General features: G+C 43.9%; 1 protein-coding gene across 5 annotated transcripts in view; it reads right to left on the minus strand.

Moving 5' to 3' along the window:
- LOC129828908 (putative sodium-coupled neutral amino acid transporter 10) overlaps nt 1-17,374 on the minus strand; it is a 34,080-nt gene extending 16,706 nt beyond the window's left edge. For 2 of the 5 annotated variants that reach the window (XM_055890211.1, XM_055890212.1), the window contains exons 1-5: nt 16,683-17,373; nt 16,188-16,351; nt 15,954-16,047; nt 9,544-9,687; nt 7,091-7,215 (exon numbers count right to left, since the gene is read on the minus strand). In XM_055890211.1, coding sequence (XP_055746186.1) covers nt 7,091-7,215; nt 9,544-9,687; nt 15,954-16,047; nt 16,188-16,351; nt 16,683-16,778 — 623 coding nt within the window. In that variant the 5' untranslated portion in view covers nt 16,779-17,373. Of the gene's footprint in view, nt 1-7,090; nt 7,216-8,700; nt 8,826-9,543; nt 9,688-15,953; nt 16,048-16,187; nt 16,352-16,682 lie in introns of all 5 variants that reach the window. The other 3 variants (XM_055890210.1, XM_055890209.1, XM_055890208.1) reach the window with 3 other exon arrangements.
- Nucleotides 17,375-17,666: the final 292 nt, after the last annotated feature.

A 17,666-nucleotide genomic window follows, 5' to 3' on the forward strand; every position in this document is an offset into this window, starting at 1 on the left:
AGCGAGCGCTGTTCCTTTTCATTTCTAAAAACAAAGGAATTGTCCGGTTGAAACATTATTGAAGATTTATGATGAAAACATCCTAAAGATTGATTTTATACATCGTTTGATATGTTTCTACGAACTGTAATCTAACTTTTTTGACTTTGTCTGGACCTAGTGCCTGCGCATTTGTATTACTGGACTAAACACGCGAACAAAAAGGAGGTATTTGGACATAAATGATGGACTTTATCGAACAAAACTAACATTTATTGTGGAACTGGGATTCCTGGGAGTGCATTCCGATGAAGATCATCAAAAGGTAAGTGAATATTTATAATGCCATTTCTGACTTTTGTTGACTCCACAACTTGGCGGGTACCTGTACGGCTTGTTTTGGTGCCTGAGTGCTGTACTCAGATTATCGCATGGTGTGCTTTTGCCATAAAGCTTTATTGAAATCTGACACAGCGGTTGTATTAAGGAGAAGTATATCTTTAATTCCAAGCATAACACTTGTATTTTCATCAACATTTATGATGAGTATTTCTGTAAATTGATGTGGCTCTCTGCAAAATCACCGGATGTTTTGGAAGCAAAACATTACTGAACATAACGCGCCAATGTAAACTAAGATTTTTTTATATAAATATGAACTTTATCAAACAAAACATACATGTATTGTGTAACATGAAGTCCTATGAGTGTCATCTGATGAAGATCATCAAAGGTTAGTGATTAATTTTATCTCTATTTCTGCTTTTTGTGACTCCTCTCTTTCGATGAAAGAATGGCTGTGTTTTTTGTGACTAGGTACTGACCTAACATAATCGCATGCTATGCTTTCGTCGTAAAGCCTTTTTGAAATCGGACACTGTGGTGGGATTAACAACAAGTTTATCTTTAAAATGGTGTATAATACTTGTATGTTTGAGGAATTTTAATTATGAGATTTCTGTTGTTTGAATTTGGCGATCCCGTTAACGGGATTTGAGCCAAAACTAAGCTCACTGTTTGATGAAATAAGACACAAATGACTCAAGAGGGAGTCAGAGATCAAGATAACAAGAAGAAAACTATTGGCTTTCGCCGATTTTGCCATTACTCTCCTGAAGTTGTCGGTAAGTTATCCCTTTACACTTGTGTGTGTATAAGGTAGTAGTTGTGGAATTGTTAGGTTAGATTACTTGGTTGGTTATTACTTGGTTGGTTATTACTGCATTGTCGGAACTAGAAGCACAAGCATTTCGCTACACTCGCATTAACATCTGTTAACCATGTGTATGTGACTAATAAAATTTGATTTGATGATTTGATTTGATTTTAACAGGCTAAACAAGGAGTCGGCAACCTTTCTCATGTGGAATGCCAATTTATCTTACCATTTCTACCGACCTGTGTGCCAGTTATCGTTTTCATAGAACATTTTCGTAGGACAGTTTCCTTTCGTTTATAATAACGTATTCGTATCTTAAAATCATTGTCATGTGGTTAACCAAAATTATATCCAAATCTAAATGAAAATTATAAACTATGTAAAAATAGCCTATAAAGCCAACAGATAAAAACATTGCAGCCTGCAGGTAGAAAATATCCTGATAAAAATAAATATCCTATAAATCGCAATGGCTACACATGGCCTGTCTGCAATAACCTTGAAACATTGGATCAACTATTAACTTGGGTCTGTCCTGAAGCTCATTGAACATTGTATACAATTCTGGGCCCTCAGAGTGGACAAACTTTGTTTACTTGCCGTTTGAGGTGAAGAAAACATTATTTTGAGAAGCTCCACAGCTCATTAGTGGTGGTGCATTCAGAAATACTACCAGATCCCCAAATGGGCCCATTTTATATGCCTACATTTGCGAGCAGGCCAGGTAGCCTATAGGCCTTATTCTATGCGTAATCAGGTGCGCATCAACAGTGAAGAGGCAACTCCGGAATGCTGGCCTTCTAGGCAGAGTTCCTCTGTCCAGTGTCTGTGTTCTTTTGCCCATCTTAATCTTTTATTGGCCAGTCTGAGATATGGCTTCTTCTTTGCAACTCTGCCTAAAAGGCCAGCATCCCAGAGTCGCCTCTTCACTGTTGACGTTAAGACTGGTGTTTTGCGGGTACTATTTAATGAAGCTGCCAGTTGAGGACTTGTGAGGCGTCTGTCTGTTTCTCAAACTAGACACTAATGTACTTGTCCTCTTGCTCAGTTGTGCACTGGGGCCTCCCACTCAATTTTCTATTCTGGTTAGAGCCAGTTTGCGCTGTTCTGTGAAGGAAATAGTACACAGCGTTGTACGAGATCTTCAGTTTCTTGGCAATTTCTCGCATGGAATAGCATTCATTTCTCAGAACAAGAATAGACTGACAAGTTTCAGAAGAAAGGTCTTTGTTTCTAGCCATTTTGAGCCTGTAATCGAACCCACAAATGCTGATGCTCCAGATACTCAACTAGTCTAAGACCAGTTTTATTGCTTCTTTAAAATCAGAACAGTTTTCAGCTGTGCTTACGTAATTGCAAAAGGGTTTTCTAATGATCATTTAGCCTTTTAAAATGATAAACTTGGATTAGCTAACACAACGTGCCATTGGAATGTTATGATGTTATTTTTCTTTCAAAAACAATGACATTTCTATGTGACCCCAAACTTTTGAACGGTAGTGTAGATTTTTGCCTCTGCTCGACTAAAGAAAATCTTGGGTCGACCAACAGCCTATCGACCAAACAATCGACCAGTCGAATAATTGGGGTCAGTCCTAGTATATTGGCAAGTTATTGTTATTCATTGTGTATTTATTATTACTTTTCTATTATGTCTCAATTTTCTTTCTCTCTGCATTGTTGGGAAGGGCCTGTAAGGATTTAACTGTTAGTCTACACCTGTTGTTATACAAAACATGTGACAAATAACATTTTATTTGTCTTGTCCCCTGACTTCAAAATGTTCGCTCCCCTTCTTAAGAAACCAACACTCAACCCCTCTGAAGTCAAAAACGACCTACCGGTATCCCTTGTTTCTTTTTATTCCAAAACACTTGAGCGTGCCGTCTCTGACCAACTCTCTCACCATCTCTCAGAACGATCTTCTTGACCCTAACTAGTCAGGCTTCAAGACGGGTCACTCAACTGAGACTGCTCTCCTGTTTCACGGAGACTCTCCGCACTGCCAAAGCTGACTCTCTCTCTGTTCTCATCCTCCTAGATCTATCCGGGGCCTTTCGACACCGTCAGGACTGGGTGTCTCAGGTTCTGCACACTCTTGGATCGCATCCTATCTGACACGCCGCTCCTATCAGGTGAAGAGGATCTTTGTCTGCATCACGTTCTCTCACAGGGCTCGGTTCTAGGTCGTCTCTTCTCTCTATATACCAAGTCACTCGGCTCTGTCATATCCTCACATGGTCTCTCCTATCATTTGTATGCGGATGACACTCAACTACTTTTCAACTTCCCTCCCCTACTGACACCCAGGTAGCGAAACGCAGGTATCTCAGCTGGGATGTTGGCCCACCACCTCAAGCTCAACAAGAAGGAGCTGCTCTTCCTCCCAGGGAAGGCCTGCTCGTTCAAAGACCTCTCCATAACAGTTGACAACTCCACGTGTCCCCCTCCCAGAGTGCAAAGAACCTGGGCATAACCCTGGACACCATGTCATTCTCTGCAAACATCAAAGCAGTGACTCACTCCTGCAGGTTCATGCTCTACATCCGTAGAGTACAACCCTATCTGACACAGGAAGTGGTGCAGGTCCTTAACCAGGCACTTGTCCTCTCCTGTCTGGACTACTGCAACTCGCTGTTGGCTGGGTTCTCCGCTTGTGCCATCAAACCCCTGCAACTTATCCAGAACACTGCAGCCCACTTGGTGTTCAACCTTCCGAAGTTGTCCCATGTCAACCCACTCCTCTGCACAATCCACTGGCTTCCAGTCAAAGGTTGCATCCACTACAAGACCATCGTACTTGCCTATGGAGCAACTACCTTCAGGCTAGGCTCAAACCCTACACCCCAACCTGAGTACTCTGTTTTGCCACCTCTGGTCTCTTAGCCCTCCCACCCCTACAGTAGAGTAGCTCTTCGCTGTCCTGACTTCCCCCTGAGTCCCTGCCCATCTTCCGAAAATAACCTAAAACCCTACCTCTTCAAAGAGTATCTTAAATAATCCCACAGCACCCTGCCTCGCACCACCCCTACCCCCCAAAAGAATACAACAAATTATTGCCTTTCAGTTGTCCGATCTAGTTATTTTAAGATTAATGCACAAACTGTAAGTCGCTCTGTATGAGAGCGTGTCCTAAATGACTCATGTTAAATGTAGAGGAAGAAAATGCTCTCGTGGTCCATCTCTCGCTAGTTATATTGTAGATCCTACTCTATACTCCTCAAGATCTCCAATCAACATCTTGTCTCCAGGCTTCAACAGCCGGTATGCAAGCAGTGCTGTTGTGATAAATAACATATTTTCCCAGGGCTAGAATGCAGTTCCTGGCAACACATTAAAAAACCCACACCGAAACTACATGATGTTAGACAGATACAACTACAGCAGGCAACTGCGTCCAGAAGTAGAAGTACCTGGCGATAGAACAGGGAATGAAGTAGCCCGATTGGTTAAGTGTGAAGCCGTGAAAGTGAAACACCAAACTCCCCCTACAAACATCCCCCACCCCTAACTCTCCATCCAAAAACTCTGTCTCCGTCACCTTGCAGACTAACCCTATAGCCTTTGTGTTGTCTTTATGAATGCAGGTAGTCATGCTCCATTCAGTACATTTATCAGTGTTCTACATGCAACAATAGCACATTTTCAACATATTAGGAGCAGCATGAAAGAAAGACCACGTGAACTATCATGTCCATTCTACCCATTCTATTTCTGTCTCTAGACTAGAGGACGACCGATTAATCGGAATGGCCGATTTCAAGTTTTCATAACAATCAGAAATCTGTATTTTTGGACACCGATTTGGCCGTTTTTTTAGTTTTTTTTACACCTTTATTTAACTAGGCAAGTCAGTTAAGAACACATTCTTATTTTCAATGACGGCCTAGGAACGGTGGGGCAAAAGGACAGATTTTTACCTTTTCAGCTCAGGGATTCAATCTTGCAACCTTACGGTTAACTAGTCCAACGTTCTAACCACCTGCTTTACATTGCACTCCACGAGGAGCCTGCCTGTTACGTGAATGCAGTAAGAAGCCAAAGTAAGTTGCTAGCTAGCATTAAACTTATCTTATAAAAAACAAACAATCAATCATAATCACTAGTTAACTACACATGATTGATGATATTACTAGTTTATCTAGCGTGTCCTGCGTTGCATATAATCGATGCGGTGCGCATTCGCAAAACAGGACTGTCGTTGCTCCAACGTGTACCTAACCATAAACATCAATGCCTTTCTTAAAATCAATACACAAGTATATATTTTTAAACATGCATATTTAGTTAATATTGCCTGCTAACATGAATTTCTTTTAACTAGGGAATTGTGTCACTTCTCTTGTAACAGAGTCAGTGTATATACAGCAGTTTGGGCCGCCTGGCTCGTTGCGAACTGTGTGAAGACTATTTCCTCCTAACAAAGACAGCAAACTTCGCCAAACGTGGGATGATTTAAAAAATTTCGCATTTGCGAAAAAAGCACAATCGTAGCACGACTGTACCTAACCATAAGCATCAATGGCTTTCTTAAAATCAATACACAGAAGTATATATTTTTTAAACCTGCATATTTAGCTAAAAGAAATCCAGGTTAGCAATATTAACCAGGTGAAATTGTGTCACTTCTCTTGCGTTCATTGCACGCAGAGTCAGGGTATATGCAACAGTTTTGGTCCGCCTGGCTTGTTGCGAACTAATTTGCCAGAATTTTACGTAATTATGACATAACATTGAAGGTTGTGCAATGTAACAGGAATATTTAGACTTATGGATGCCACCCGTTAGATAAAATACGTAACTGTTCCGTATTTCACTGAAAGAATAAACGTTTTGTTTTCGAGATGATAGTTTCCGGATTCGACCATATTAATGACCTATGTTATAATTAAGTCTATGATTTGATAGAGCAGTCTGACTGAGCGGTGGTATGCAGCAGCAGGCTCGTAAGCATTTATTCAAACAGCACTTTCGTGCGTTCTGCCAGCAGCTCTTCGCAATGCTTCAAGCATTGCGCTGTTTATGACTTCAAGCCTATCAACTCCCGAGATTAGGCTGGTGTAATCGATGTGAAATGGCTAGCTAGTTAGCAGGGTGCGCGCTAATAGCGCTTCAAACGTCACTCGCTCTGAGACTTGGAGTAGTTGATCCCCTTGCTCTGCATGGGTAACGCTGCTTCGAGGGTGGCTGTTGTCGATGTGTTCCTGCTTCGAGCCCAGGTAGGAGGAGCGAGGAGAGGGACGGAAGCTATACTGTTACACTGGCAATACTATAAGAACATCCAATAGTCAAAAGTTATATGAAATACAAATCGTATAGAGAGAAATAGTCCTATAATTCCTATAATAACTACAACCTAAAACCTCTTACCTGGGAATATTGAAGACTCATGTTAAAAGGAACCACCAGCTTTCATATGTTCTCATGTTCTGAGCAAGGAACTTAAACGTTAGCTTTCTTACATGGCACATATTGCACTTTTACTTTCTTCTCCAACACTTTGTTTTTGCATTATTTAAACCAAATTGAACATGTTTCATTATTTATTTGAGGCTAAATAGATTTTATTGATGTATTATATTAAGTTAAAATAAGTGTTCATTCAGCATTGTTGTAATTGTCATTATTACAAATAAATAAATAAAAATCGGCCGATTAATCGGTATCGGCTTTTTTTGGTCCTCCAATAATCGGTATCGGCGTTGAAAAATCATAATCGGTCGACCTCTACTCTAGACTCTACATCCTGGTCATGTTCAATAGGCACGAAACAGGAAACTTTTGAAAACTTATTGGACAAGTTTAGGTATGTACCCCTTCATTATTATTATGTTTATTTTTATTTTATAAATTGTCTCGGACTTCTTTTTGTGCCTAATGAACACAACCCATATCCTATCACCATTTCAGGGACTGCGCAGGAGGGGCGGGAAGGGACTGGGAGGTACTTACGACTGACAGGCGAAGGCCATGCCACAGATAGGGAGGCAACGAAAGACACCATCCCAGCGCACCAAACTGACCCGCCCCAGCCAAAAGCCACTGAGTAGCCCGTGTTTGAATGAGGACAGCACCATCTGAGGGAGGGAGGGAGGGGGGAGAGCAGGGGGGAGTTATGGCTTGAACCAAAAGAAGAACAGGAGGGTTGAAGAGGAGGAGAGAAGCCCATTCTGAAGGCCTGTCTGATCATGAGTGAAAGAATGAAGAGGGGAGGAACCGGAGAGAATGAATTTGAACACAACATTTAAAAAATGAGACAGAATATGCCATGTTGATAAAAAAGTCTCCTCCTGCCCAAATAAGGCTGTGACGATATCAGAAATCATCCTCTCGAACCTGTTAGAGATTTACACATCCCCAATGCCCAACTAGTAGGGCTGCACATTTAATCTAATGGTAATCTAAATTGTGATATTGACATGCGCATTATCCATATGACAAGAGGCTGCGATATTTTGAAACGGCCATCTGTAAGACCCGTATTTTTACTTTGGATGTATTGCTTTAGTTGACAGAGTTCTCTCCGTCCAGTCACTCAACCAGGCAGTTTCTCGTGCTTGAGATTCACTCTGCATGCATTGACCAAACAGCATGCTGTCAGATTTTTCCCAAACAAGAACAACGCAACTTTCCAGCTTACTTCTTAATATAAATCCACATATTTTCTATATTATACTATTTGTGTGTAAATTGCTCTTAGTTGGCCTTAGGAAACTGCAAATATGCCTAAAGGTTTCCTGTTAGCCCCTAATGCTAAACCACTTGTTCTTAATGAGAGACAGCTTGTTCTTAATCAGAGAGGAAAAGGTGAAGAATATTCTTAAATCTTTGTATGAATGTACCTATCCATTTAAATCTAATTAGGTTCCCATGGGAAAGACTGAACAACACTTTGGTTCCTGCTCTGTCACAACCATCTCCTCCATTACTTTTCATTTGTTGTCATGCAAAACAAAACTGCATTCCATGTGCCCACTATATTCCAACCATAAAATTAAAATCATTATTCAATTTCTATGATTACAACAGTTTAACCAGTGTTTTGATCAATAATCGCAAGTAAACTAGCAATATTTGGTACAAAAATAGCAATTTGATTTTTACTAATTTTGTGCAGCCCAACCAACTAAAATGCAGAATTTAAAGACTGATCGAGAAAATAAATAAATATTTCTGAGGGGCAGATGTTTTGATCGGTACGGCATTTACTGTCTGTAGTTGATTCCCAAATCCAGCTCCAGAGGACCAGAGAAAGAGATCTCCATGAGCATCCTCCACATCAGAGGATGGCAGTTTGGGGGGACAGGGGTTGAGCAATCAATAATTGTGCACCCCCTTGCCTCCAAACCATAGACACACAAACAACCTAAAGACAAACGAAAATGAATTTGAAGAGGGGAAAGGAAATGGAAATGCGAGGATTGGATTGGAGATTGAGAGGGAGGATGCTATTAGTTTTAGGAGGTGGTAGGTGGGTTGGGGATTGAATTTTGTCCCCTTAGCCTCGGAGTTGATACCTTCCCCCAGGTCGGAGTTCAAGGATTGTTTCCATGGTTACTTACGGGTGACAGCAGAAGGTGGTGGCGATAATGGGCAGGCACTGTATGACGCCCCTGACCCGCCACAGGTGTACACGCTCGAACCAGGAGCCTGAGATCAGGCCGTAACGCAGAGAAGACATGACTATCTACAGCAGCCAGCCAGACAGCAGTCAGCAGCAACACAGGAGAGTAGAGAAACAGTCACAAGGGAGAGGAAGGTAGAGAGAATCGTAAAGGAGGTGTCAGAAAGGAAGGGGGGGGGGGGGGGGGGGGGGGGTCAGGAACGGCAATGATAGAAAAGGAAGTAGGAGAGGAAGGGAGATACATCAGTTAGAGGGTTAGTGGTCTGGACCAAGGTAGGTGGAGGTCAGGGCCAGGACTGGGTCTGGTTCTAATCCCAGACATGACAGTACTCCAACTGACAGTGGTGTTCAGTAGAGATGTCATGGTTTTACTACAGGAGGTTGGGGCAGAGCACAGGATAGCACAAAGAGGCTACACTATACTACAGTAGCAGTGCTAAAGACTAACTGTGTAAGCAGTGAAAATACTACAGAAATACATAGAGCCATCAACAATAACATCAAAAACAATCACAACATCAATACATTTTCGCAATAGGGTCAAGGAAAAGGCAAGGGAGTCACACAGTGTCAACAGCCATTATTCTATCAGTGTGAAAGAGGAATTAGATACTTAACACATATCATCATTATAGAAGAGCCATAATTCTTTGTAAAAACCTATCGAGTAAAATGTATATTAGCAAAACTCTTAACATTTTACCCATCTGAGTATGGCCCTCTTACACCTGCTGCAGGCAGCCCTGTACCCCTTCCCCTACCCGTGTGGTTGCGGTCTCACCGTGAACATGAAGAACGTGTAGAACATGAGGGCCATGGCAGAGAAGGACTGGATGGATGACATCAGGTTTCTCTGCAGACTGAGAGGCAGCACGATGACCAGAGACACCGTGATCAGCAGCAGCACACGGAAACCAAATGACACCTGCGGAGGGCAAGAAAGGACACTATCTCTAACCAATCATATCACACAAACAATCGGTTCAAACAAATCAGCAACAGTACAAGGAAACCAAGTGTTGTGCAAAAAGTACCTTTTGAGTTGTGGAGACAACACGACACATTTATTCAATCATTTGAAAAAGAACCATCCCCTATTTTATGAAGATTGAGCCATAGCCAGTCACCTACAGTGCATTCTGAAAGTATTCAGACCCCTTGACTTTTTCCACATTTTGTTACATTACAGTCTTATTCTAAAATGGATAAAATTGTTTCCCCCCCTCCCCTCATCTACACACAATACCCCATATTGACAAAGCAAAAACAGGTTTTTAGAAATGTTACCAAATGTATACAAAAAAAATACAAAATTGAAATATCACATTTACACAAGTATTCAGAACCTTTACTCAGTACTTTGTTGAAGCACCTTTGGCAGCGTTTACAGCCTTGAGTCTTCTTGAGTATGACGCTACAAGCTTGGCACAACTGTATTTAAGAAGTTTCTCCCATTCTTCTCTGCAAATCCTCTCAAGCTGACAGGTTGGATGGGGAGTGTCGCTACACAGCTATTTTCATGTCTCTCCAGAGATGTTCGATCAGGTTCAAGTCCGGGTTCTGGCTGGGCCACTCAAGGACATTCAGATACTTGTCCAAAGGCCATTCCTGCGTTGGCTTGGCTGTGTGCTTAGGGTCGTTGTCCTGTTGGAAGGTGAACCCTCACCCCAGTCTGAGGTCCTGAGTGCTCTGGAGCAGGTTTTCATCAAGGATCTCCCCGTACTTTACTCCGTTCATCTTTCCCTCGATCCTGACTAGTCTTCCAGTCCCTGCCGCTGAAAAACATTGACAGCATGATGCTGCCACCACCATGCTTCACTGTAGGGATGGAGCCAGGTTTCCTCCAGACGTGATGCTTAGCATTCAGGCCAAAGAGTTCAATCTAGGTTTCATCAGATCAGAGAATCTTGTTTCTCCTGTTCTGAGAGTCCTTTAGGTGCCTTTTGGCAAACTCCAAGCGGGCTGTCATGTGCCTTTTACTGAGGAGTGGCTACTGTCCGGCCACTCTACCATAAAGGCCTGATTGGTGGAGTGCTGCAGAGATGGTTGTCCTTCTGGAAGGTTCTCCCATCTCCACAGAGGAACTCTGGAGCTCTATCAGAGTGACCATCGGGTTCTTGGTCACCTCCCTGACCAAGGCCTTTCTACCCCGATTGCTCAGTTTGGCCGGGCGACCAGTTCTAGGAAGAGTCTTGGTGGTTCCAATCTTCTTCCATTTAAGAATGTTGAAGGCCACTGTGTTCTTGGGGACCTTCAATGCTGCAGAAATGTACACTTCCCCAGATCTGTGCCTCGACACAACCGTGTCTCGGAGCTCTACGGACAATTCCTTCGACCTCATGGCTTGGTTTATGCGCTGACATGCACTGTCAACTATATAGACAGGTGTGTGCCTCTCCAAATCATGTCCAATAAATAGAATTTACTCCAATCATGTTGTAGAAACATCTCAAGGATGATCAATGGAAAAAAGGATGCACCTGATCTCAATTTTGAGTCTCATAGCAAAGGGTCTGAATACTTATGTAAATAAGCTATTTTAAAAAATAATAATATATATATATATATATATATATATATATATATATAAAATAGCAAAAATGTCTAAAAACCTGTTTTCGCTTTGTTATTATTTTGTATTGTGCGTAGATTGATGAGGAAAACAATATTTAATCCATTTTAGAATAAGACTAATGTAACGAAACGTGGAAAAAGTCAAGGGATCTGAATACTTTCCGAATGCACTGTACGTTAAGGAGGCATTGATTGCTAATGCGTTTTCAAGTGTAACACCCTACGAAAACACAACCCGCAGACACACAGAAATTACAGAGGCTGTCACCCATCTATCATATAGCCAAAGACATGACTCACATCTACACTTACTGTAGTACGTTTACATGCACACTAGTCATTCTATATTAAACTGATTATGGCACTAGGCCGAGTATGGCATTAGACACGTAAACACCTTACTCTGCTTACCTTAATCTGCCTAAATCATACTCAAAGTAAGTGTACACCAATTAAAAGCACAAGCTTCCTTCTTCTTTTGTGCATGTGACGCATGAACATTAAAACCAAGAATGAAGTGAGTTCGGAAAAACTGAATGCATTAATCTTAGAAATTGTTTTTAAATAGAAACTTTATATGTCCGAACTCAGAATCAAATAGGCTACCTTGATTTCAGATGTATCCATGTAAACAGGATCATTAGGGAAATCAGTATTCTTGCAAATAATGTAAATGTTTAAATCTGACTATTCACAATAATCATATTATTGTGTGCATGTAACTGTAGACGTCTTCAAGAAGATTATATTTTTAAACTGGACAGGAGATAAAAGACTGCATTTCTCCCAAGTCGCCATGCCAACACTATATAACAAAATGAAGGGAGAAGTTGAAACAGAGTTCACACGTTGTTTACAACCGACTTGATGAGTAGTTTCAACTGAAAGGTCGGTGCTTGCAAACATCATAGGCTTCTTCGCCGGGGATCACACATGAGAAAACATCACTCTGGGTTTGAGAGAAGCTTTAGTCACCTGGGGCCTGAATGAGGAGCAGCAAGTCTGAATTACAATAAAATGGCGCAAACGCGGTAAAGGCCATCGCGTTGTTGACTGGACCAAACGCGGTAAAGGCCATCGCGTTGTTGACTGGACCAAACGCGGTAAAGGCCATCGCGTTGATGACTGGACCAAACGCGGTAAAGGCCATCGCGTTGATGACTGGACCAAACGCGGTAAAGGCCATCGCGTTGTTGACTGGACCAAACGCGGTAAAGGCCATCGCGTTGATGACTGGACCAAACGCGGTAAAGGCCATCGCGTTGATGACTGGACCAAACGCGGTAAAGGCCATCGCGTTGATGACTGGACCAAACGCGGTAAAGGCCATCGCGTTGTTGACTGGACCAAACGCGGTAAAGGCCATCGCGTTGTTGACTGGACCAAACGCGGTAAAGGCCATCGCGTTGATGACTGTACCAAACGCGGTAAAGGCCATCGCGTTGATGACTGGACCAAACGCGGTAAAGGCCATCGCGTTGATGACTGGACCAAACGCGGTAAAGGCCATCGCGTTGTTGACTGGACCAAACGCGGTAAAGGCCATCGCGTTGATGACTGGACCAAACGCGGTAAAGGCCATCGCGTTGATGACTGGACCAAACGCGGTAAAGGCCATCGCGTTGTTGACTGGACCAAACGCGGTAAAGGCCATCGCGTTGATGACTGGACCAAACGCGGTAAAGGCCATCGCGTTGATGACTGGACCAAACGCGGTAAAGGCCATCGCGTTGATGACTGGACCAAACGCGGTAAAGGCCATCGCGTTGTTGACTGGACCAAACGCGGTAAAGGCCATCGCGTTGTTGACTGGACCAAACGCGGTAAAGGCCATCGCGTTGATGACTGTACCAAACGCGGTAAAGGCCATCGCGTTGATGACTGGACCAAACGCGGTAAAGGCCATCGCGTTGATGACTGGACCAAACGCGGTAAAGGCCATCGCGTTGATGACTAGACCAAACGCGGTAAAGGCCATCGCGTTGATGACTGGACCAAACGCGGTAAAGGCCATCGCGTTGATGACTGGACCAAACGCGGTAAAGGCCATCGCGTTGATGACTGGACCAAACGCGGTAAAGGCCATCGCGTTGATGACTGGACCAAACGCAATAAAGGCCATCGCGTTGATGACTGGACCAAACGCGGTAAAGGCCATCGCGTTGATGACTGGACCAAACGCGGTAAAGGCCATCGCGTTGATGACTGGACCAAACGCGGTAAAGGCCATCGCGTTGATGACTGGACCAAACGCGGTAAAGGCCATCGCGTTGTTGACTGGACCAAACGCGGTAAAGGCCATCGCGTTGATGACTGGACCAAACGCGGTAAAGGCCATCGCGTTGTTGACTGGACCAAACGCGGTAAAGGCCATCGCGTTGTTGACTGGACCAAACGCGGTAAAGGCCATCGCGTTGTTGACTGGACCAAACGCGGTAAAGGCCATCGCGTTGTTGACTGGACCAAACGCGGTAAAGGCCATCGCGTTGTTGACTGGACCAAACGCGGTAAAGGCCATCGCGTTGTTGACTGGACCAAACGCGGTAAAGGCCATCGCGTTGATGACTGGACCAAACGCGGTAAAGGCCATCGCGTTGATGACTGGACCAAACGCAATAAAGGCCATCTCGTTGTTGACTGGACCAAACGCGGTAAAGGCCATCGCGTTGATGACTGGACCAAACGCAATAAAGGCCATCGCGTTGATGACTGGACCAAACGCGGTAAAGGCCATCGCGTTGTTGACTGGACCAAACGCGGTAAAGGCCATCGCGTTGATGACTGGACCAAACGCGGTAAAGGCCATCGCGTTGTTGACTGGACCAAACGCGGTAAAGGCCATCGCGTTGATGACTGGACCAAACGCGGTAAAGGCCATCGCGTTGTTGACTGGACCAAACGCGGTAAAGGCCATCGCGTTGATGACTGGACCAAATGCGGTAAAGGCCATCGCGTTGATGACTGGACCAAACGCGGTAAAGGCCATCGCGTTGTTGACTGGACCAAACGCGGTAAAGGCCATCGCGTTGATGACTGGACCAAACGCGGTAAAGGCCATCGCGTTGTTGACTGGACCAAACGCGGTAAAGGCCATCGCGTTGTTGACTGGACCAAACGCGGTAAAGGCCATCGCGTTGTTGACTGGACCAAACGCGGTAAAGGCCATCGCGTTGATGACTGTACCAAACGCGGTAAAGGCCATCGCGTTGTTGACTGGACCAAACGCGGTAAAGGCCATCGCGTTGATGACTGGACCAAACACGGTAAAGGCCATCGCGTTGATGACTGGACCAAACGCGGTAAAGGCCATTGCGTTGATGACTGGACCAAACGCGGTAAAGGCCATCGCGTTGTTGACTGGACCAAACGCGGTAAAGGCCATCGCGTTGATGACTGGACCAAACGCGGTAAAGGCCATCGCGTTGATGACTGGACCAAACGCGGTAAAGGCCATCGCGTTGATGACTGGACCAAACGCGGTAAAGGCCATCGCGTTGATGACTGGACCAAACGCGGTAAAGGCCATCGCGTTGTTGACTGGACCAAACGCGGTAAAGGCCATCGCGTTGATGACTAGACCAAACGCGGTAAAGGCCATCGCGTTGATGACTGGACCAAACGCGGTAAAGGCCATCGCGTTGATGACTGGACCAAACGCGGTAAAGGCCATCGCGTTGATGACTAGACCAAACGCGGTAAAGGCCATCGCGTTGATGACTGGACCAAACGCGGTAAAGGCCATCGCGTTGATGACTGGACCAAACGCGGTAAAGGCCATCGCGTTGTTGACTGGACCAAACGCGGTAAAGGCCATCGCGTTGATGACTGGACCAAACGCGGTAAAGGCCATCGCGTTGATGACTGGACCAAACGCGGTAAAGGCCATCGCGTTGATGACTGGACCAAACGCGGTAAAGGCCATCGCGTTGATGACTGGACCAAAAGCGGTAAAGGCCATCGCGTTGATGACTAGACCAAACGCGGTAAAGGCCATCGCGTTGATGACTGGACCAAAAGCGGTAAAGGCCATCGCGTTGATGACTGGACCAAACGCGGTAAAGGCCATCGCGTTGATGACTGGACCAAAAGCGGTAAAGGCCATCGCGTTGATGACTGGACCAAACGCGGTAAAGGCCATCGCGTTGTTGACTGGACCAGACTCCAATGTTTTGGTCACAGGCTGCACCTTGCAATCAGTAGGCTACGTGTTAGATGTTTTTAAAGCAATTTGACTTCATTTAAATTATAACAATGATTGGGCCTACTTATACATAATTACACAATCATAAGCTTTCTATTCCATCGGTTAATATGTAGGTGCAATAATCCTATCTGCTATCATATGTATAACAATATTGGAAAACATTTGTTTAATTTGTTTTTTATTCAGTTAGCACGGTATGTATTAATTCATATTATCTCATTTTAGAAGTGATGTTCTCTACCCAGACACTTGTATTAACCATGGCTGATGGAATTACCACGCTTTAAAAAAAAATCGCAATTCATAATCGCAATATCTGGCCCAAAACATGTGCACTTAGATATTTTGTCCAAATCATGCAGCCCTATTGTATTCTCTGATTGCTTCTGTAATTCAAAACTCATGACTCCTACCGGTAGGCCCAACAACTGGGCGAAGAAATTAGAGCCCAGGTCAGCGATGACGACATAGAAGGCAATACAGGTCCCCAACATCAGACCTATCATACTGTAGAGGAAGAGCGAGAGAGACCAAGAGAGAGTGGGAGGAAGAGGGAGAGACATTCAGATATTAGCATTTGATCAAGGCTCTAAAGACACAAGATATACATCACAACAGTATTGGCTCTCAAAGGAAAGGACATATACCTGGTCTCCACCAGTGTTTTGCCTGGTTTGCCATAGGCGTGGAAAGCTAGGCCAGCATAGGTTCTGCGTTTGGTGCTGTTAGCCGTGTGGACCAGAAACATGCACGACTGGTGGGTCATCCACGAACAGAAGAACAGCAACAAAGTCCCCAACACTATCCCACACTAGAGCGAGAGAAGCAGAGACAGAGGGTTATTTCAAAACTGCAAATATGGCAACTCTGTCATACACATTTCATATTGACAGAGGCATGATGGGGGCCTAAAACTGCAATTCGGTACAAAGATGTCAAGATCAGCATAAAGCATGAGGTGCACAGCCTGTATAATGCACCTGTTAAGGCGCGTGGAAAGGTAAACAGCGAACAAATGTTCACGCGTTAACTGCCGTCACACCAGTAGCTTACCGTTAGTTTAAAGTCGCTACACACGATAAGATAAACTACCTCTGCAATGGAATAATCGTGTGACCGGTATAAGATAGCGGAAACCGTACCTGTTTGAAACAGAACGGCATGGTCAGAACGCTCACTCCAACGATGCTGTTGACCACGTTCATGATCAAACCCCAGTTTGAAGCCGCCGCCGTCATTTTGAATGGTTAGGTTTTCTTCACCACACAAAAACCGTTCAATACTACGTAGAGAAATGACCACGGTAAAGTGGCGGCCGTTATTTGGTCCAAGTAACGATGATGACAGTAGTTGAATCCGTCTGATTCTGCTTTGCTTTTTCCAAAGCGTATCCTTTTCAAGAGTTATGTGACGTGGCGCTAGTAGGATAGCTAGAGAAACCAAAACATACCGAACAGGCAAACTAGATCATTCAGCTAAAATACATGTAGCTATGTATATTTAATTTCACGAAATAAAATACGTTTATCTGCATCGTGCATGTACGTTCAAAAGGAAAAATTGACAGCTGAAAGGAAATCGAGCTTTTGTTGTTGCAAAAACTTTGTTCAACACACACCTAACCTTAACAGTATTCGATTCCCTTGATGTTGACGCTTATGTTATCATCGGTGACTCGTCCACTGGGTTAAAATAGACCGTTATCAATTTATATCCATCACATAACGCTATAAAATTTTATGTTCATATTTACCATGAGATAAACAACTACAAAAGCTACGGAAATCACTATTTCCTGAACGTGTAAACAGGAAGTATGAATCTGGCTCTTACTCTTCTTCGTCTTTAAGGTTTTGTGGCAGACTACACCTATTGGTGTATTGCCGCCACCTACTGTATGGGTACTGAACGAAAAATAAAAATATCCATTGCGGGAAAATACCAACGTCATATACAATACAAACAAAATAAATCCCCCAAATCCCCACCCCACTCCAGGTGCCTGTGTGGAAGGAACATTCATCGACAGGATTCCTTGTAATGCTTCTGCTTTACAATCGCGGAGTCCCGCACTCACAACGATGCCTGTTTTCTCTTATTTATTCTTTGTTAGAGCTGTGCAGTTT

The sequence above is a fragment of the Salvelinus fontinalis genome, chromosome 30, assembly GCF_029448725.1.
Source record: "Salvelinus fontinalis isolate EN_2023a chromosome 30, ASM2944872v1, whole genome shotgun sequence".
Lineage (NCBI taxonomy): Eukaryota > Metazoa > Chordata > Actinopteri > Salmoniformes > Salmonidae > Salvelinus > Salvelinus fontinalis.